This window comes from Hyla sarda, chromosome 3 (assembly GCF_029499605.1).
Source record: "Hyla sarda isolate aHylSar1 chromosome 3, aHylSar1.hap1, whole genome shotgun sequence".
Classification (NCBI taxonomy): Eukaryota; Metazoa; Chordata; class Amphibia; order Anura; family Hylidae; genus Hyla; species Hyla sarda.
The window spans coordinates 27,659,497-27,681,974 of record NC_079191.1 but is presented as its reverse complement, the minus strand read 5'-3'; the positions used below and the strand labels follow the sequence as shown (position 1 = coordinate 27,681,974).

At 41.1% G+C, this 22,478-nt stretch overlaps 1 protein-coding gene across 1 annotated transcript in view; it reads left to right on the top strand.

Moving 5' to 3' along the window:
- Window positions 1-19,752, top strand: part of LOC130360516 (cytochrome P450 2C5-like) — a 78,517-nt gene extending 58,765 nt beyond the window's left edge. The window contains exons 6-9 of the mRNA XM_056563017.1: window positions 10,289-10,430; window positions 12,088-12,272; window positions 19,210-19,351; window positions 19,468-19,752. Coding sequence (XP_056418992.1) covers window positions 10,289-10,430; window positions 12,088-12,272; window positions 19,210-19,351; window positions 19,468-19,646 — 648 coding nt within the window. The 3' untranslated portion in view covers window positions 19,647-19,752. The remainder of the gene's footprint in view (window positions 1-10,288; window positions 10,431-12,087; window positions 12,273-19,209; window positions 19,352-19,467) is intronic.
- Window positions 19,753-22,478: the final 2,726 nt, after the last annotated feature.

The window sequence follows — 22,478 nt, the reverse complement described above, 5'->3', positions numbered from 1 at the left end:
ACCCATAGGCGTTCCGTGCCACCAGTAGCAGGCGTGTACTGTGTGGACGGACCGTACCTGTGTGTGCAGCCTGTCCCACCGCTGTCGGTGATTTATCACTGATCAGCGTTTTTTTGGGGGTTCAGTTTGGGGACGACTTTGTTAATTTGATGGTTACACAGACGAATCTGTACGCCAACAGTTCGTCGCCGCTAACCCGGGCTCATTTTTAGCTAGACCCGGCGGCTGGACTCCAGTCGATGCAGCCAAAATGAGGACCTTTTTGGGCCTCGTGCTGCATATGGGTCTAGTTAAAAAACCCAGTGTCAGGCAATATTGGAGTGGGGACGTCCTTTACCAGACATCCTCTACAGTAGGGCCATGACACGTCCGCGGTTCGAGGCCATTCGGAGATGTTTGCATTATGCTGATAATGCAGCATGTCCCCCCCAAACTGATCCTGCGTATGACCGCCTGTATAAAATCAGGCCGGTCATCAATCACTTCGGGGCCAGATTTTGGGAGGCCTATGTCCCGGGGCGGGAGTTCTCTATTGATGAGTCGCTCATCAGCTTCAAGTGGAGACTCAGCTTCCGGCAATACATCCCGACCAAGCGAGCGCAGTATGGCGTGAAGATGTATAAACTACCTCCGGGTACACTTGCAAGTTTATAGTGTATGAGGGACGAGATTCCCGTTTTGAACCCCCAGAATGTCCCCCCACTCTGGGTGTCAGCGGGAAAATCGTTTGGGGCCTTTTGCACCCATTGCTAGATAAAGGTTAGGTTACCACCTTTACTTGGATAACTTTTATACTAATATCCCTCTCTTCACATCCCTCGCGGCCAGATCCACGGTCGCTTGTGGGACAGTCCGGAAGAATCAAAGAGGCCTTCCGCCCCATCCCCTACATGCTCCTATCCCCCGGGGTGAGTCCCGTGCCTTTTCCCATGAGAACCTGTTGTTGGTCCGGTATAAGGACAAGAGGGATGTTCTTATGCTCACCACAATTCATGGGAATGGCAGCACCCCTGTCCCTGTGTGAGGTACCGCGGGACCGGTCCTCAAGCCCGATTGTATTCTGAACTACAATCGGTATATGGGGGGAGTTGATCTTTCTGATCAAGTCCTCAAGCCATATAATGCCATGCGGAAAACACGTGTATGGTATAAAAAGGTTGCGGTCTACATGGTACAGGTTACCATGTACAACTCTTTTATACTGTACAAGTACGCTGGCAACACAGGGACATACCTGCAGTTCCAAGAGGTAGTTCTAAGGGCCCTCATCTTTGGTGACCGCCAAGGAGCGGGTCAGAGCACCTCTGGAACTTTAGGTTCCCGGATCGTCCCGGGCCAACACTTTCCTGGTGTGATCCCCAACACTAGAAGGTCGGGACCCAGAAGAAATGCAGAGTGTGTCACAAGAAGGGGAGACGGAGGGACACCACCATTCAGTGTGACACTTGTCCAGATAATCCGGGCCTCTGCATAGGCTGCTTCAGGGAGTATCACACTTGAATGGAGTACTAAATTTTCCATCCTTTGCCCTAATTTTCATTCCCCAGAATTCTGCTCCAATGTACCAGTCCATGGTACATTGACTTCCAAATTTTATACCAAAATACCCTACCTGAGTGGGTTGCGCATTTGAGGTAACAGAATAGGGACGGCCCCACACATCCCCTTCCCAGAATGATGATTCAGAGTATAGGGTTTGGGGCGGGCATCCTTTTTACTTTTGGCTGTACTCTGGGTCATCATTCTGGCATAATTGGCATATCAGTACTAAAATTGCAATTTTCTTCCCCCCGTAGTACACTTCATCCATTCCTGGAAAATAAATGAAGGGAACACCTGTCTGTTCCAAATCTCCACTTCACCCTATACACCTTCCCTAGGGGGTGTACTGTTTGTAGTATTCTCACATGTGGGTGTTCCTTTCTTGTATTTTCCTCTGAATATATGTAACTGTTAGGTCCGTAACAAACATCCGCCTCAAATATGAAGAGTTCTTGCTGAGCTCTGTCGTATTTCCAGGCGACAATTCGGAGTCACATGTTAGTTGTTCCCAGAAAGATGAAGCAGAGTATAGGTTGAAAATTGCAATTTTCAAAAGCTACCCTTCATCCATTCCTGGAAAAAAAATTTAAGAAACACCTGTGCGTTAGAAATGTCCTTTTTACCCCTATACCCATTCCTCAGGGTGGGTACTTTCTGTAATGGTGTCACATTTGGGTGTTTCATTTTTGTATTTTCCTTGAAATGTATGTAACCGTCAGCTACTGATATGCCATAGGTCACAAATACAAAGTGATCTCTATGACTTCTGAGCCTTGTTGTGCGCCCGTCCAGGACATTACCCCATATGTGGATGTATTTTTATAGTCAGGGGGAAAAGCCCTCAAAAATTTGTAACCCAATATTTCATATTACCCCTTGCGAAAATGTAAAAAATTGGGTAACCCCAGCATTTTAGTGTAAAAACATCTTATTTTTCAATTTATGGCCCATTTTTCAAAAAAAAATTTCACTTTTACTGCCCACTGTTCAAAAAACCTGTGAGGTGTAAGTACTCACTGTAACACTGTTACATTCCCCGAGGGGTCTAGTTTCCAAAATGTAATGCCATGTGTTTTTTTTTGCTGTCCTGGCACCATAGGGGCTTCCTAAATGCGGCATGCCCCCAGAGCAAAATTTGCTTCCAAAAAGCCAAATGTGACTACTCCTCTTATGAGCCCTCTAGTGCGCCAGCAGAGCACTTTTCACCCCCATATGGGGTGTTTTCTGAATCGGGAGAAATTGGGCTTCAAATTTTGGGGTGTATTTTCTGCTTTAACCCTTTGTAAAAATTTGAAATTTTTGGGAAACCAAGCATTTTAGGTACATTTTTTTTTTTTTTACATAAGCAAAAGTCGTGAAACCCCTGTGGGGTATTAAGGTTCACTTTACCCCTTGTTACATTCCCCAATGGGTCTAGTTTTCAAAATGATATGCCATGTGGTTATTATTTGCTGTCCTGGCACTATAGGGGCTTCCTAAATGCGGCATGCCCCCAGAGCAAAATTTGCTTCCAAATCTGACTACTCCTCTTCTGAGACCTGTAGTGCGTCAGCAGAGCCCTTTTCACCCCCATATGGAGTGTTTTCTGAATCAGGAGAAATTGGGCTTCAAATTTTGGGGGGTATTTTCTGCTTTAACCCTTTGTAAAAATGTAAACATTTTGGGAAACCAAACATTTTAGGTAAAAATTTTTTTTTTTTTTTTTTTTTACACAAGCAAAAGTCGTGAAACCCCTGTGGGGTATTAAGGTTCACTTTACCCCTTGTTACGTTCCCCAAGGGTTCTAGTTTCCAAAATGGTATGCCATGTGTTTTTTTTTTTTGCTGTCCTGGCACCACAGGGGCTTCCAAATGCGGCATGCCTCCAGAGCAAAATTTGCTTCCAAAAAGCCAAATGTGACTACTTCCCTTTTTGAGACCTGTAGTGCGCCAGCAGAGCACTTTTCACCCCCATATGGGGTGTTTTCTGAATTGGGAGAAATTGGGCTTCAAATTTTGGGGGGTATTTTGTGCTTTGACCCTTTGTAAAAATGTTAAATTTTTGGGAAACCAAGCATTTTAGGTACTTTTTTTTTTTTTTTTTACATTTGCAAGTCATGAAACACCTGTGGGGTATTAAGGCTCACTTAATTCCTTGTTACGTTCCTCAAGGGGTCTAGTTTCCAAAATGGTATGCCATGTGTTTTTTTTTTTTTTTTTTTGCTGTTTTGACATTCTAGGGGCTTCCTAAAGGTGACATGCCCCCAAAAACCATTTCAGAAAAATCTTCTCTCCAAAATCCCCTTGTCGCGCCTTCCCTTCTGAGCCCTCTACTGCGCCCGCCGAACACTTTACATAGACATATGAGGTATGTGCTTACTCGAGAAAAATTGGGCTACAAGTACAAGTAAAAATATTCTCCTTTTACCACATGCAAAAATTCTAAAATTGGGTCTACAAGAACATACGAGTGTAAAAAATGAAGATTTTGAATTTTCTCCTTCACTTTGCTGCTATTCCTGTGAAACACCTAAAGGGTTAAAACACTGATTGAATGTCATTTTGAATACTTTGGGGTGTGCAGTTTTTATAATGGGGTCATTTGTGGGGTATTTCTAATATGAAGACCCTTCAAATCCTCTTCAAAACTGAACTGGTCCCTGAAAAATATCGAGTTTGAAAATGTTGTGAAAAATTTGAAAATTGCTGCTGAACTTTGAAGCCTTCTGGTGTCTTCCAAAAGTAAAAATTCATAAATTTTATGATGCAAACATAAAGTAACATATGTGAACCCAAATAGTTTTTTATTTTGAATATCCATTTTCCTTACAAGCAGAGAGCTTCAAAGTTAGAAAAATGCAAAATTTTAAATTTTTTCATCAAATTTGGGGATTTTTCACCAAGAAAGGATGCAAGTTACCATAAAATTTTACCACTAAGTTAAAGTAGAATATGTCACGAAAAAACAATCTCGGAATCAGAATAAGTAAAAGCATTCCAGAGTTATTAATGTTTAAAGTTACAGTGGTCAGAATTGCAAAAAACGAGTCCTTAAGGTGAAAAAGGGCTCAGTCCTTAAGGGGTTAACCCAAATAAATTCATATCGAACTAAATTTTTTCTGAAAATTCTGCTAAAGGGACAAATAAAATTTTTAATAAAATTTGATCATCGCTAGTCCTTATATGTTATCTCTGGAATTACCACAAGTATCCAAAGAAACAGGTTTGAGCCAGAAAATTTTATCATAGCTGATTAAATGAAACATTCAATCTTCCATTCACAGTTTCACAGTACCAGCTGTCACGCCCCCTCCCATAGACTTGCATTGAGGGGGCGGGCGGTGATGTCATCACGATCTTCAGTCCCCATGGTTGGGATGGTATTAGCCTGAGGGCCTCCAGCGGTTCCGGAAGCCGTTACAGGTGGGTGCCGCATGCTAGAATGCGGGGGTCCCCAGCGGCGGGACCCCCACGATCAGATATCTTATCCCCTATCCTTTGGATAGGAAATAAGATGTCTAGGGGCGGAGTGCCACTTTAAAGGGGTACTCCGCCCCAAGACATCTTATCCCCTATCCAAAGGATAGGGGATAAGATGTCAGATCGCCGCAGTGCCGCTGCTGGGGAGCCCCGGGATCCCCGGTGCGGCACTGCGCTATCATTACAGCACAGAGCGAGTTCGCTCTGTGCGTAATGACAGGCGATATAGGGGACGGAGCTGCGTGACGTCATGGCTCCGCCCCTCGTGACATCACGGCCCGTCCCCTTAATGCAAGTCTATGGCAGGGGACGGGATGACCGCCGCGCCCCCTCCCATAGACTTGTATTGAAAGGGACAGGCCGTGACGTCACGAGGGGCAGAGCCGTGACGTAACGATGCTCCGGCCCCTGTATTGCGTGTCATTACGTGCAGAGCGAACTCTCTCTGTGTTGTTATGATAGTGCAGTGCCGCTGCGGGGATCCCGGGGCTCCCCAGCAGCGGCAACGCGGCGATCTGACATCTTATCCCCTATCCTTTGGAAAGGGGATAAGATGTCTAGGGGCGGAGTACCCCTTTAACATCACAAGCCAGGCCTTCTCATACAACAACAGTGTTTGACCTCACAAATGATCTTCTAGATGAATAAGCAGATATTCCCACAGAGGATAATTCCTGTATAATTTATAGATGCGGCCAGCCACTCTTCTATAGTCCCCTGCACTGCCGTATATATACACCTATTCATATTTCCTGCAGAGAGCTGTGATTGGCCAGATAGTTCCAGCCAATCACAACTCTCTGTGGGAAATATGAATTGGTGTATATACACGGCAGTGCAGGGGACCATAGAAGAGTGGCTGGCCGCATCTATACATTATACAGGAGGATCACAGCGGGTGTCAGGAGTGACATCCGCTGTGATCTGTCCTTAACTGCAGGTACTACAGCTCCCAACATGTAGCACACTCTGTTCCATGCTGGGAGCTATAGTACCTGCATTAATAGACAGATCGCAACAGGTGTCAGAAGTTACACTCGCTGCAATCTGCCTATTAATGCAGGTACTACAGATCCCAACATGGAGCAGAGTGTGTTCCATGATGGGAGAAGTAGTACCTGCAGTTATGGACAGATCACAGCGAGTGTCTCTCCTGACATCCGCTGTGATCGTCCTATCTATTGCAGAGATGCAGAGCGGCTCTATACAGCGCTCGCATCTCTGCACAATACTCCGACCAGTGATGTGAATAGAACATCACTCATTCATATTTCCCTTTGAGAGCTGTGATTGGCTACAACTATCCGGCCAATCTCCACTCTGAGCGGAAAATGTGAATGAGTGATGTTCTATTCACATCACTGGCTGGAGTACAGAGCAGAGATGCAAGCGCTGTATTGTCAGACTATATGGGACAGAATTATTTCAAACAATCATACTGTGTGGCATCCATTTTAATTGTTGAAGCCAAAAACTCCATGTTGTGTAAAGTTGATTCTCAGTGTTCAATTTCAGAATGTCACATGGTGTCTGCAAGTGGGAAACATCCCTTTGTCTGTGTTTATATAAACTACTTTATGGCATTGGAATTCAAATCACTTTATAAGGAAATACTTTTCCTTATATTCTTGATAGTAGTTATATATGCATTATCTATCATTATTATTATGATTATTATTAGTGGCATGTTTCTGTTATGTGGTCAGTATACCATTTATAACCTATTTAGTTTTCCTGCATCTATAAGTTAGTATGAATGTAATCTGGTGGTCTCATTTCGTTCCATGAATAGAGTCTACAGTTATTTCTTATCTGATAGATTTATAACTGTAAGAATAGACAGAACTGAGGATCTATTCATTAGTTTCAACTTGGGAGGGACCATTAATGTCAGATTCAGATTGAAGACTTGAGAAATCCCGAGATGTCTGCTGTGTGCGTATGCTAGATGTCGAAATCTAATCCAGCTAACTATATTTATTAGGCATTAGTTGGACAGATGACTTGGCATGATTTATCTATATCTTAGGTAATGTCTGCAAATTTTTAAGAAAATATTTTAGCAACTCATGGACAAGAGTGCCCTCTCTGGTCAGTGAAATAGTTACATCTGGGCAAGACAAGGGCCTAGCATGTTTTTGTTCTAGAGATATGATTGGTTAGTTTCTTATCTGATCAAGATAACGGAACCTTGTGTTAAACTGTAGTGGCAAGGGAGGATGGGCAATTCTTTGTTCCTTCTTTGGAGAGTATCCTGGATTATTTTTAGTGTTGAGCGGCATAGGCCATATTCGAATTCGCGAATATTCGCGAATATATGGACGAATATTCGTCATATATTCGCGAATATTCGCATATTCGTTATATTCTCGTTTTATTTTCGCATATGCGAATACTCGCGTATCCGAAAATTAACATATGTGAATATGAGCATATGCGAAAATTAGCATATGCTAATTTTCGCATATGCAAATTTTCGCACGCCAGTCTCACACAGTAGTATTAGAGCCTTCTTTACACCACACAAGCTGGAAGCAGAGAGGGGTGATCACTGTGATGTGTACTGTGAAGAAAAAAAAAAAATAATAATAAAAACGAATATTCCTAATTACGAATATATAGCGCTATATTCGCGAAATTCGCAAATTCGCGAATATGCGATATTCGCGAATAATATTCGAATTGCGAATATTCGCGAGCAACACTAATTATTTTTCTGCTGAGTGAACAGGCTGATCCTATCCAATTTGGATTGTTGGCTATTCTATAGCAGCGAGAGTTCGTACTTAAGGTAATTTATATCTTCCTACCCACAACTTGTGGATGAATTTATAGATTTCTGTCCAGGTACAACTTTGGTGAATCTGCAGACACTGACATCTATCTGAACAGAATAATAATTTTAATTGTACTTGTGTTTCATATCTTCCAAAAGAAATAGTTCCAAATTATAGAATTAGTAAGGGACATTCCCCTCTGCATAACCATCAATAATTTATATGTTATAATTTATCAAGGTAAAGTTTCATTCATAATATCTCTAAGCGGGAAAATCATTGTTGCATGTATTAACATATCTTGTATTTAATATACTCATTTCTTATGTATACCAACTGCATATATGCTATATACTGTTGATATCTATGCTGCCATCTGGTGGTCAATTTTGAATACCATTGTGAACTAGGGCGGTATACTCCCATCTAGTGGGCAAATGTAGGTATTACTGTGACTTAGTATGGTATAATGACATTATATTGATCTGCATATTTTATCTTATTTTATATTTCTATATTTTATTTAATAAATTGTATATCTATTTTTTACATATTTTATTGTTGAGGTCTTATTTGTGCAACGATATTCCTATCTTCCAAATATTGACGAATAATAGAAGTATTTATTGTGTCGGCCTCTGAGGATCTCACTTGTTTAAATAAAATGTATCCGCGGTCCTCATATTTTTATTTTTGAGAGATAACGTTTATTACTTTATCTTCTTCGTGCATACATTATATGACAGTATAGAGCCACTCCGCATCTCTACTATATTATGGACGATCGCATTGGGCGATATGTCTTTTAGTACAGGTACTACTACTCCCATCATGGAATAGTGTGTTCCATGCTGGGAGTAGTACTACCTAAAAAAATGTCAAAAAAGAGAGGAAAAAAAGGGAAACACACACTTTATAAAAAATTAATAAAAAATTTGTTATAAAAAATATAATTTTCGTTAAAAAATGTTTTATTTCCATCACTACTGCATCATTTATTAAATTTTTTTTGGTACCCAACAAATTTTGGGTACCAAAAAAAATTAAAAAATAAAAAAACGCCAAAGGGGCCAAAAATGCAATTTCCACACAAATAAAAAAATAAAAATAAAAAGACGCAGGAAATTGCACTGGCGTTTTTTCAGGCGTTTTTTTCAAACCAAAGAATGAGGACAAAAAAACAAGTAGAAAACTTAGCTTTAGGGGAGAGGGGAGTTAGGAGCTTAACCCCTTAAGGACCAAGCCCATTTTCGCCTTATGGACCCGAGCTTTTTTGCACATCTGACCACTGTCACTTTAAGCATTAATAACTCTGGGATGCTTTTACTTTTCATTCTGATTCCAAGAATGATTTTTCATTACATATTCTACTTTATGTTAGTGGAAAATTTTCGTCGAAATTTGATGAAAATTTTGCATTTTTTTTCCCTTTTGAAGACTCTGCTTAGAAGGAAAATGGACATCCCAAATAAATGATATATTGATTCACATATACAGTATGTCTACTTTATATTTGCATCATAACGTTGACATGAATGTTTTTACTTTTGGAAAACATCAGAGGGCTTCAAAGTTCAGCAGCAATTTTCCAAATTTTCACAAAATTGTCAAAATCGTAATTTTTCAGGGACCAGTTCAGTTTTGAAGTGGATTTGAGGGGCCTTCATATTAGAGATACCCCATAAATGACCCAATTATAAAAACGGCACCCATCAAAGTATTCAAAATGATATTCAGAAAGTTTGTTAATCCTTTAGGTGTTTCACAGGAATAGCAGCAAAGTAAAGGACAAAATTCTAAATCTTCATTTTTTACACTTGCATGTTCTTGTAGACCCAGTTTTTGAATTTTTACAAGGGGTAAAAGGGGATAAATCTTTCTAAAATTTGTAAGGAAATACCTCATATGTGAATGTTAAGTGCTCTGTGGGTGCACTAGAGGGCTCAGAAGGGAAGGAGCGACAATGGGATTTTAGAGAGTGAGTTTTTCTGAAATGTTTTTTTTTGGGAAGCCCCTGGTGCCAGAACAGCAAAAAAAAAGAAAAAAAAAAACCACATAGCATACTATTTTGGAAACTACAGCCCTCAAGGAACATAACAAGGGGTACAGTGAGCCTTAACGTTTCACAGGTGTTTGACGACTTTTCATTAAAATTGGATGTGTAAATTAATGGGGGTTTTTTTCACTAAAATGCTGGGTTTTCCCTAAACATTTTTGCAAGGGGTAATAGGAGAAAATGCCTCCCAAAATTTTTAACCCTATCTCTTCTGAGTAGTCTGAATAGTCTACCCAGATAATTTGGGGCTCCGTATCAACAAAATAAGGCTGCAACCATAATAAAGTTATATAAAACCATTGAAACCATTGTATCTTGAGACTATCACTCTATACAAACCTGGTAATTGGTTCTGAAACCCCAAAATATCATCCAAAAATAGGGAAAATAAATACTGTAACCTGAGGCCATTATAAGTTGAGTGACCACTGTATACAATATTGTGCATATTTCAGGAGGAACCTAATCCCGAGTTATACTTTCATGATGAAAACTTAACCTCTCTGGTATCGGACATGTTCAGTGCTGGAATGGAGACAACGTCGAGCACATTAAGTTGGGGCCTTCTATTAATGATGAAGTATCCTGAAGTTCAAAGTAAGAGGATATTACAATGGCTTATTGTTAGACAGATAGATGGATACAGTAGATGGATAAATATGAGATAGATGGATAGATAGATAGATAGATAGATAGATATGAGATAGATAAGAGATAGATACTTGAAGAAAAGTCGGTGGCACTCCAAAATTGGTGAAGAAAAAAGGACGTTTATTCACTCCCCAATGAAGCTACATTTCGGCAACCTCACGTTGCCATTTTCAAGCCTTGAAAGGCTTGAAAATGGCAACGTGAGGTTGCCGAAATGTAGCTTCATTCGGGAGTGAATAAACATCACTTTTCTTCACCAATTTTGGAGTGCCACCGACTTTTCTTCAAGTATATTCCTTGGATCCCTGACCAAGATCAACAGCGGGAGGCACCCTCTCACAATCAATAAGGAGTGCTACCATCTCTACTGATAGATAGATGTCCACACCAAAAGAAGGTCGCGCAGCACTCCAGTATAGGTAAACATGAAGAAAGTTTATTGACCTGACATCAAATCGACGTTTCAGCTGCCTGCTTGCAGCCTTTCTCAAGCTAGATAGATAGATAGAAAGAAAGAAAGAAAAATAGTTCTGACCCCTATAAAGCTTTAGTATGAAATAATGATTGCACAACACTGGAGCTAAAAATATGCGGTGTTCCATGGTGGATATTACAGCTATATACACCATGTACTAAGGAAATGCACATTTGGAGTTGTATTTGGTTTAAATGCAGACTTTGGTGCAGCAGAGACAAGAGGCAGCTCAGGTACGGTGATATAGAATTGGACAGAACTCCCACCCAATAAGCACCACAATGTCTACAAAAAAGGTCAACTGGTCCAAGAGTCATTCTACATTTTATAATTAAGGGTTGGGGAACTGTAGGTTAGGAAGTGCAGAGATAACAGTTGAAACAGGGTCTTGGTGCTTGAGGGGACCCAAAGGCCTATGAAGACACCTGTAGTATAAATGGCGCACAGTCTTTGGTATGGGGGAGGGTCTTAAAAATATTGGATTGGATTATTAAAATAATTTATCAGTAATGGAATATTGGAAATATTTTTGTCTTATTTTAGCTCAGATGTGAAGACATTAAAGCGTACCTGTCATATTCTACACAAAAAAAAAAATTACAGTATATGTTTCTCAGTACCTAATCTTGATCAGGTACTGTAACATGTACCTTTTATGTGTCAAGCACCTATATTTCTCTTACAAATACCTTTTATCTGTTGCTCACTTGCTTTGTCATTCTGTGCTTTTGGGCATGTCCCTCACTCTGCATCACTCATCTTCCTCCCTGAGTCTGCTGTGCTGTGCTGGGTCCCTTCATTCAATCACTGCAGGCTTCTCTGTAACCCCCTTTCATGCTGCAGTCTGAAAGGACAGGAGAGAGAGCACAGAGGAGTGCTAGTCCCACAATCACTTACTGGATTTTGCCCATGCCTGTGCTTCAGCTGGGACAAAGATGATGCTCCAGACAGGATTGTGTTCTGGATGGTAAGGGGTGTTTTTTTATGAGTTATGATTTCCAAAAAAGTAAATAAACTTTTCTCATGAAGTATTTTAGAAAGGTTAATGTCTTGCTAATATGTACAACATATAAAAAGTTAGTGAATGTGTCAGTGCCCATTTAAGGGATATTTTTACTTCAATATTAGAAAATGTTCGAAAAGAAATTAAAGAAATCATCGGTTCAGCCGAGCCTCAGATGGTGCACCGCCCACAAATGCCATACACGGACGCTGTTATCCATGAGATTCAGAGATTCGCCAATGTTGTGCCAACTAATGTCGCACATATGACTACTCAAGATGTCACCCTGAAGGGCTTCTTCCTACCAAAGGTAAAAGTAAAAAAATGTATTGCCTGGCATTGTCTTGATTCTAGGAGAATGAGGTCCATAAAACCTATAGAAGTCTTTAGCAATAATTGAAGATATCACTTAGTCAGACCTCTCAATTAACGGGGCTGGTCTATATTTGAAAGATTGCAGTCATCTATTGAAATTATTGTTTGTCCACGAAACATGTGTGGTGGAGAGTGTTACCAAGGTGTTTGGGGGGGGGGGCAAGGTAGAGAAAATGCAACTAAAAAGTGAAAGCATAAAGGGGTACTACGGTGGAAAACTTTTTTTATTTTTAAATGAACTGGTGCCAGAAAGTTAATATTTCTTATAAAAATTAACAAGTGACTCCAGTTTTTCTTCTGTATGCATATTGTATTTGGGAGGTCACTAAGCACATATATTATATAGGGGGACATTACGGTATATTAAATACTTAATTAATATGCACTGTCCAGAGCAGCATAGGTTTGCTATGGGGATTTTCTCCTGCTCTGGATAGTTCCTGATATGGGCATCAGGTGTCAGCAGAGAGCACTGTGGACAACATGAAAAAGAAATCCAAAAAATAAAGATTTTCCTCTGTTGAAAACAGCTGCTAAAAAGTACAGGAAGGATTAAGATTTTTTAATAGAAGTAATTTACAAATCTGTGTAACTTTCTGGCACCAGTTCATTTAAAAAAAAAAAAAGTTTTCCACCAGAGTACCCCTTTAACCCCTTAACCCCTTAAGGACCGGAGGTTTTTCCGTTTTTGCATTTTCGTTTTTTGCTCCTTGCCTTTAAAAAATCATAACTCTTTCAAATTTACACCTAAAAATCCATATGATGGCTTATTTTTTGCGCCACCAATTCTACTTTGTAATGACGTCAGTCATTTTGCCCAAAAATCTATGGTGAAGCGGGAAAAAAAATCATTGTGCGACAAAATTGAAAAAAAAAACGCTGTTTTGTAACTTTTGGGGGCTTCCGTTTCTACGTAGTACATTTTTCGGTAAAAATGACACCTGATATGTATTCTGTAGGTCCATATGATTAAAATGATCCCCTACTTATATAGGTTTGATTTTGTCGGACTTCTGGAAAAAATCATAACTACATGCAGGAAAATTAATACGTTTAAAATTGTCATCTTTTGACCCCTATAACTTTTTTATTTTTCCGTGTATGGGGCGGTATGAGGGCTCATTTTTTGCGCCGTGATCTGAAGTTTTTAACGGTACCATTTTTGCATTGATAGGACTTATTGATCACTTTTTATTCATTTTTAAATGATATAAAAAGTGACCAAAAATGCACTATTTTGGACTTTGGAATTTTTTTGCGCGCACGCCATTGACCGAGCGGTTTAATTAATGATATATTTTTATAATTCGGACATTTCCGCACGCGGTGATACCACATATGTTTATTTTAATTTTTATTTACACTGTGTTTTTTTTTTTATTGGAAAAGGGGGGTGATTCAAACTTTTAATAGGGGAGGAGTTAAATGATCTTTATTCACTTTTTTTTTTCACTTTTTTTGTGCAGTGTTATAGGTCCCATAGGGACCTATAACACTGCACACACTGATCTTCTATGTTGATCACTGGTTTCTCATAAGAAACCAGTGATCAGCGATTCTGCCGCATGACTGCTCATGCCTGGATCTCAGGCACTGAGCAGTCATTCGGCGATCGGACAGCGAGGAGGCAGGAAGGGGCCCTCCCGCTGTCCTGTCAGCTGTTCGGGATGCCGCGATTAGCCGCGGCTATCCCGAACAGCCCGACTGAGCTAGCCGGGAACTTTCACTTTCACTTTTAGCCGCGCGGCTCAGCTTTGAGCGCGCGGCTAAAGGGTTAATAGCGCGCGGCGCCGCGATCGGCGCTGCGCGCTATTAGAGGCGGGTCCCGGCTTCACTATGACGCCGGACCCGCCATGATATGACGCGGGGTTACTGTGTAACCCCGCGTTATATCAGAAGAGCAGGACCAAGGACGTACCGGTACGTCCTTGGTCCTTAAGGGGTTAAGGACCCAGCCATTTTACACCTTAGGACCCGGCCATTTTTTGCACATCTGACCACTGTCACTTTAAACATTACTAACTCTGGAATGCTTTTAGTTATCATTCTGATTCCAAGATTGTTTTTTCGTGACATATTCTACTTTAACTTAGTGGTAAAATTTTTTGGTAACTTGCATCCTTTCTTGGTGAAAAATCCCCAAATTTGATGAAATATTTGAAAATTTTGCATTTTACTAACTTTGAAGCTCTCTGCTTGTAATGAAAATGGATATTCCAAATATTATTTTATTTTATTCACATATACAATATGTCTACTTTATATTTGCATCATAAAATTGACGAGTTTTTACTTTTGGAAGACATCAGAGGGCTTCAAAGTTCAGCAGCAATTTTCCAATTTTTCACAATTTTTCAGGGACCAGTTCAGGTTTGAAGTGGATTTGAAGGGTCTTCATCTTAGAAATACCCCACAAATGACCCCATTATAAAAACTGCACCCCCCAAAATATTCAAAATGACATTCAGACAGCATTTTAACCCTTTAGGTGTTTCACAGGAATAGCAGCAAAGTGAAGGAGAAAATTCACAATTTCCATTTTTTACACTCGCATGTTCTTGTAGACCCAATTTTTGAATTTTTACAAGGGTTAAAAGGAAAAAATGTATACTTCTATTTGTAGCCCAATTTCTCTCGACTAAGCACATACCTCATATGTCTATGTAAAGTGTTCGGCGGGCGCAGTAGAGGGCTCAGAAAGGAAGGAGCGACAAGGGGATTTTGGAGTGTACGTTTTTCTGAAATGGTTTTTGGGGAGCATGTTGCATTTAGGAAGCCCCTATGGTGCCAGAAAAGCAAAAAAAAAAACACATGGCACTGCATTTTGGAAACTAGACCCCTTAAGGAATGTAACAAGGAATAAAGTGAGCCTTAATACCCCACAGGTGTTTCACAACTTTTGCATATGTAAAAAAAATTTTTTTAAATTTCAATAAAATGTGTGCTTCCCCCCAAATTTCACATTTTTGCAAGGGTTAATAGCAGAAAATAGCCCCCAAAATTTGTAACCCCATCTCTTCTGAGTATTGAGGTACCCCATAAGTTGACATGAAGTGAACTATGGGCGAACTACAATGCTCAGAAGAGAAGGAGTCATATTTGGCTTTTTGAGAGCAAATTTTGCTCGTGGGCATGTCGCATTTAGGAAGCCCCTATGGTGCCAGGACAACAAAAAATACCCACATGCCATACCATTTTGGAAACTAGACCCCTTGAGGAACTTAACAAGGAATAAAGTGAGCCTTAATACCCCACAGGGGTTTCACGACTTTTGCATACGAAGAAAAAAAAAATTTTCACTAAAATGTGTGTTTCCCCCCCAAATTTCACATTTTTGCAAGGGTTAATAGCAGAAAATACCCCCCAAAATTTGTAACCTCATCTCTTCCGAGTATGGAGGTACCCCATAAGTTGACCTGAAGCGCACTACGGGCGAACTACAATGCTCAGAAGAGAAGGAGTCATATTTGGCTTTTTGAGAGCAAATTTTGCTCGGGGGGCATGTCGCATTTAGGAAGCCCCTATGGTGCCAGGACAGCAAAATAACTCCCACATGGCATACCATTTTGGAAACTAGACCCCTTTAGGAATGTAATAAGGGGTACAGTGAGCATTTACCCCCCACTGGTGTCTGTCAGATCTTTGGAACAGTGGGCTGTACAACATTTTTAATTTGCGCAGCCCACTGTTCCAAAGATCTGTCAGACACCAGTGGGGTGTAAATTCTCACTGCACCCCTCATTACATTCCATGAGGGATGTAGTTTCCGAAATGGGGTCACATGTGTTTTTTTTTTTTTTTGCGTTTGTCAAAACCGCTGTAACAATCAGCCACCCCTGTGCAAATCACCTCAAATGTACATGGTGCACTCTTCCATCTGAGCCTTGTTGTGCGCCCCCAGAGCACTTTGCGCTCACATATGGGGTATCTCCGTAGTCGGGAGAAGTTGCATTACAAATTGTGGGGGGCTTTTTTCCCTTTTACCTCTTGTCAAAATGAAAAGTATGGGGCAACACCAGCATGTTAGTGTAAAAAAATTATTTTTTTACACTAACATGCTGGTGTAGACCACAATTTCACCTTTTCATAAGGGGTGAAAGGAGAAAAAGCCCCCCAAAATTTGTAAGGCAATTTCTCCCGAGTACGGCGATACCCCATATGTGGCCCTAAACTGTTGCCTTGAAATACGACATGGCTCCAAAGTGAGAGCGCCATGCGCATTTGAGGCCTGAATTAGGGATTTGCATTGGGGTGGACATAGGGGTATTCTACGCCAGTGATTCCCAAACAGGGTTCCTCCAGCTGTTGCAAAACTCCCAGCATGCTTGGACAGTCAACGGCTGTCCGGCAATACTGGGAGTTGTTGTTTTGCAACAGCTGGAGGCTCCATTTTGAAAACAGTGGCGTACCAGACGTTTTTCATTTTTATTGGGGAGGGGGGCTGTGTAGGGGTATGTGTATATGTACTGTTTTTTACTTTTTATTTTATTTTGTGTTAGTGTAGTGTAGTGTTTTTAGGGTACAGTCACACGGGCGGGGGGGTTACAGCGATTTTCCCGCTGCGAGTTTGAGCTGCCGCGCAAAATTAGCTGCATCGCAAACTGCAGCCTGGTACTCACTGTAAGCCCCCTGCCCATGTGAATGTACCCTGTACATTCACAAGGGGGGGACCTCCAGCTGTTGCAAAACTACAACTCCCAGCATGCACAGTCTATCAGTGCATGCTGGTAGTTATAGTTTTGCAACAGCTGGAGGCACACGGGTTGGGAAACACTGAGTTAGGAAACAGACAATGTTTCCCAACCAGTGTGCCTCCTGTTGTTGCAAAACCATAACTCCCAAACATTCTCAGGCATGCTGGGAGTAGTAGTTCGGCAACATCTTTAGAGCCAGATGTTGCCGAACTACAACTCCCAGCATGCTTGGAGTTGTAGTTTGCAACATCTGGAGGACTACAGTTTGCAGACCACTAATACAGTGGTTCCCAATCTGTGCCCTTCCAGATGTTGCAAAACTACAACTCCCAGTATGCCAAAACTGTCCAGGCATGCTGGGAGTTGTAGTTCTGCAACATCTGAAGGGCCAGATGTTACAGAACTACAACTCCCAGCATGCCTGGACACTAAGGGCATGCTGAGGATGTGTAGTTTTGCAACATCTGGAAGGGCACAGTGGTCTCCAAACTGTGGACCTCCAGATGTTGCAAAACTGCAACTCCCAGCATGCCCAGACGCCAAGGGTTGTCTGGGCATGCTGGGAGTTGTAGTATATAGGGTCCCAATACAGCAATGCATGTCGCTTTACGGCGACGTGCATTGCTGTAAAGGGCCCAACCGCGGCTGAAGATCTACTCACCTGTCGCCGCCGCCGCCATCTTCCTCGCCGGGATCCGGGTCTTCAGGGACGAGGTAAGTACCGTGGCCGGTCCCCAGCACTCCCCCGTCCCCAGCCGCGTCCTCCGGTCTTCCTCCCGTCCTCTCCGGACTTTCATGGGCCGGGCAGGACGGGAGGAAGTAACCGCCCCCCCTCCTGCGATTGGTTGGTTAACTAACCGACAGATCGCAGGGAATAGGAGGAGGTGGCAGGTTTGCCACCTCGCTCCTAGTCTTCAGCATGATCCTGGCTGTCTGTGACAGCCGGGATCATGCAAAATTACCGGGCGGTCGGGTCCCAGAGACCCGATCAGCCCGGTATCGCCGCAGATCGCAAGGGCGATTTCCCTTGCGATTTGCGGCGATCGCCGACATGGGGGGCATACATGGCCCACCTCGGCGTTTGCCCTGGATCCCTGCTGAAGGATTTCAGCAGGGATCCGCTTCCGATCTCCGCCGGGTGAGCGGCGGAGACCAGGAAAAGACATGACATATGCATACGTCATGGGTCCTTAAGACCCAGGGTGTGAAGACGTATGCATACGTCATGGGTCCTGAAGAGGTTAAAGGAGTTTCTGGAAATCAATTGGTGAGTTGACGATATTCAGCACCCTCGCTGATCCATGCCCCGTACTACACAGTAAAGGGGACTGGAAGCCATTATATAGTAGTGCCTTTGGCTCTTGTGGGCCAGTTTTTAATTGTTTTTAACACCCTCCATGCCTGTGACTCTTCAGTGTATGTAAACAATTGTGTGATAAAGATTATGTGTTATTGACATTATATTTCTGGTGTGCTATTATATCTCAGTGTAGCTTTTTCTTTATGGGATGTGTTGTGATTCTTTCACTGAGTAGCACCCAATTGTATACTAGATATTAGATTGAGCCCCCATTCCTTTAGTTGTTTAGCCCCCAACAACATTAGCTTGGGCCAAAATTACCAACTCTGACAACTCCCAGACATTTAACCACCTAGATGGCATAGTCAATAGGGACCGCGGCAGTTAGACATTTACACAGGAGGGGCCTTCAGTCACCTCTAGGGATGCTGTTGAGGCTTTATTAGTAAAAAATAACAGTACATTAGTATAATTATGTACTGTACAGGTGGTTGAGGAAGAAAATATAGAAAAAAAAGTATAAAATGTCAGGGTATTATTTCATAGGTAATAATGGGAAGACTAGTTCCCATCATGGCGCTTTTGCTTTCACCTAACTGTAAATTCAAAGGATCCAATTACTATTTTGTCTTCCCTCTTGAATGGTGCAACTAAACATACAGTATAAGCCTTGGAGGCTAGTAAAGATCAGGTGCGCCCAAAGTGTATGCAATAGGGCATAAGATGACAGTTGATGAACATAGTAGGGAGTTCAGGAGCCCTGACCATTTCCCATATGTCACCAAGATACAATAGATGATGGCCCTGCCCTAAAGAATACTGATCTTGTGCTGGATTTTAGTAAGAAGAATCATTCATAAATTCCCCAATCTTTGCAGGGAACTTACATCATTCCATCACTGACATCAGTCTTACGAGACACCAAATACTTCAAAAAACCTGATGAATTTTACCCTCAACATTTTCTGGACTCTGATGGAAACTTTGTCAAAAATGAGGCCTGCATACCATTTTCTACAGGTGAGTTATATCAATGAAAAGGAAGGTAAACACCTCAACGACTTAAAATGGCCGCCTGCTACCACACTCCGTGATAAACTAATACTGTAATGTTTTCTCTCTGCTCCTTTTTGTAGGGAAGAGAAGTTGTGTTGGGGAGAACTTGGGTAAAATGGAGCTTTTCCTCGTCTTTACTAAGCTGCTACAGAACTTCACATTCAAGGCTCCTCCTGAAGCAAAGTTGGATCTCACCGCTGCCGTTGGCTTAGTCTTACACCCACAGAAGCATGAGATCTGTGCAATTCCTTGCAATTAATGGACATTGTGAAAAGGTTTAAGTCCCGAAGGTTTCCGATATATAGTGTACCTTTAACATATACCAGTAATCACATTACCAACATACAGATAAGACCCACAATAAATGAGATACCTGCAGCTCTATGCAATCATCAGAATGACTTAAAGGAGTTATCCAGTGTAAGAAAATGTATCCCCTATTTGCAGGATAGGGGATAAGTGTTTGATCACGGGGGTATGACCGCCAGGTTTGTGTATCTTCGGTTCTCCAATAGAGACCCATGGAAGTTTGTGCTATGGTAAACACACTCATTACCCTGAGCAGAGCTGGGGCATCATATAGGTGATCGCAAGGGGTCCCTTTCTGGGTATCATAGTTTCTTTTCTCCCCCCCTTTTATTTAATCACCTTAGTATCACAACAATGATATATTCAGTTTATTTTCCTACCCCCCCCCCCCCAAAGAAATATAAAAAATTATATAATACCAACTAATTTTCCCCCTTTGAACAATAATTCATAAATCTAATAAATATACATTATTAATACTAATAAACTCTCGCTTTATTCTCCCTCGTTCTCGAAAATACTTTTCCTGTCATGATCGGGAGTGGACAGGGAGAGTGAGTCCTAAGCTGTGCCAAGAAACACTCTCCCTGCCTACTTGCCCATCCACCCAAAATGATGGATTGAAAACTGGGCACTGGTCCCTTCCTACGCTAATGTGCAATAGGCTTAAAGGTACACCGAAAATACAGTACATAGTCGGGGACAGGCCAGAAACGTAACGGGAATACAAAAACCAGAACAGATATCAATATACAAACAAGGCAGAATAAACTGAAATATAATACATGGAACATCGGTCTGAGAACCGGGTGAGACTCCACCAAAACCAAACCCCAAAATATGGAGGAATACGGATCAAGATAACAAACAGGAATATTACAAAACCAAATTCCATAACATGGAGGAATACAGGTCAGGACTCTAAACAAGAAAACTAAATACTGAGCACGGGTACAAGAACAAGACTAACAGTGTGAACATAGACTAAGATATAACAAGTTTAAGGGAGAACGGACATACACAATACTAAAAGCTGACAAATGAACTAAAACCAAGCATGCTAAAATCTATATCATAACAGGAAACCACCATGGTAAAAACTCAGACAGACAGATATATCAAAGGTGAATAACAAAATAGTCAGAGTTGAACTAATCACCAGCCCAGAGTACCAGCTGAGCTCGGGTTTTAAAACCACACCCAAGCTGTCATAGGCTGAGAGCATTAACTCTTCCAACCAGAGAAAGAATTAGCACAGAAACAGTTCAGACATAAAAACAAAGTCTAAACCAGACCGAAAAAAGAAAAATTCAAGAGTCCACCTCCTAACGATATTTCAGAATAAACTTTGGTCCAGAATTCTTGAATATTGCCACAAGCCCACAGCATATGTAAAAACCCTGCCTCTTCTCTTCCGCATTTAGGGCATCTGCTACCTATTACCTATTTTGTACAAAAATGAAAGTTATAATACAATCTATAAACAATGTTAAACTGTATAATTTTATGATTATTATTATGAACCCTTTATGAATTCCTCCCCACTTTCGTCTATAGGTCCCAGATCTTCTTGCCACGCTCGGGTACTTCCATGTAGCATGTCCTGTCTCAAAGTTTGTTTAGGTGCCTTATATATGTGAGCCAAAATCCTTTTATTTTTCTGACCATCTATCAATCTCCTTAAAAACTCAGATGGGGGACAAATTACTAATCCCTTTTCTATTGTTGAAAATTGAAGAATATCCAGCACGAAAGCACGATGCAAGAAGATGATTTATTGTGAATTCACACAGAAAACAGCAACATGGATCATGGAGTAGAGTGACACATTTCAGCAACCATAGTCGCCTTAGTCGTACTGAGGTATACTCAGATCCGTCTGGCCCTTATAGTGGTTAGCACCGCCCTCCCCCACCAGGTGAAAACACCTGAGTGGGCCAGGGCGGCGCATCTCCACACACAAGGAACAGATTTACATTTGTGTTCACACTAGACAAAAAAGAGCACAATGGACAAGACTGATCATAGATAAAATCTAAAAGAGCCATAAGAGCAGAAGAGCCATAATACAATAAATTTTACCAGGGATAAAGAAAGACAAGTTTGTGTAAAAAACATGGTAATAACTCAATAACTTAAGTTTACACAATAATATACAATGTCAGTCACACCCTTTATATGTTCTAGTTTATCAATGCTGCACACAGCATAGAACCAATACCAGCAGTGATAAGGAATTATGCCAGGTCACAAAGTACTTATGTGTGACATTAATATATTGAGGAAAAAGAACCTGATACAAATCACTGGTAAAAATGCTAAAAAATATATAAAATAAAATCTATTCTCATGGATTGGACCGACATCTGAACATACAGAAAATGGAAGAGAATTCATATACTGATGTTATTCTAAATATAAATAATAAAGATAAATCTGAATGGATGCAGGACAACGCGTGAGAAATAATGTAGGTTCTATAGAAAAAACACAATGAGGAAAAAACGAGGGCCACTAATCCAAAGAATATATATATATATATATATCAAAAACCACATACTATGGGATATTGTAAACTTGTTTTGTTAAATTAAAAAACATGTTGAGGTCGATATATGACTGAGGAATATACCAAATGAGAAGAAGAGAGGACTACTGACTGTGGAAAACTTTGGCAAAGAATTATTTGTTATTACTTTCATGTGGGAACATCAAAAAATGCTACACTATATAAGGAGCAAATAATTTCTATCGTGAGGGAAGTACCTATGTTTCTGTACTC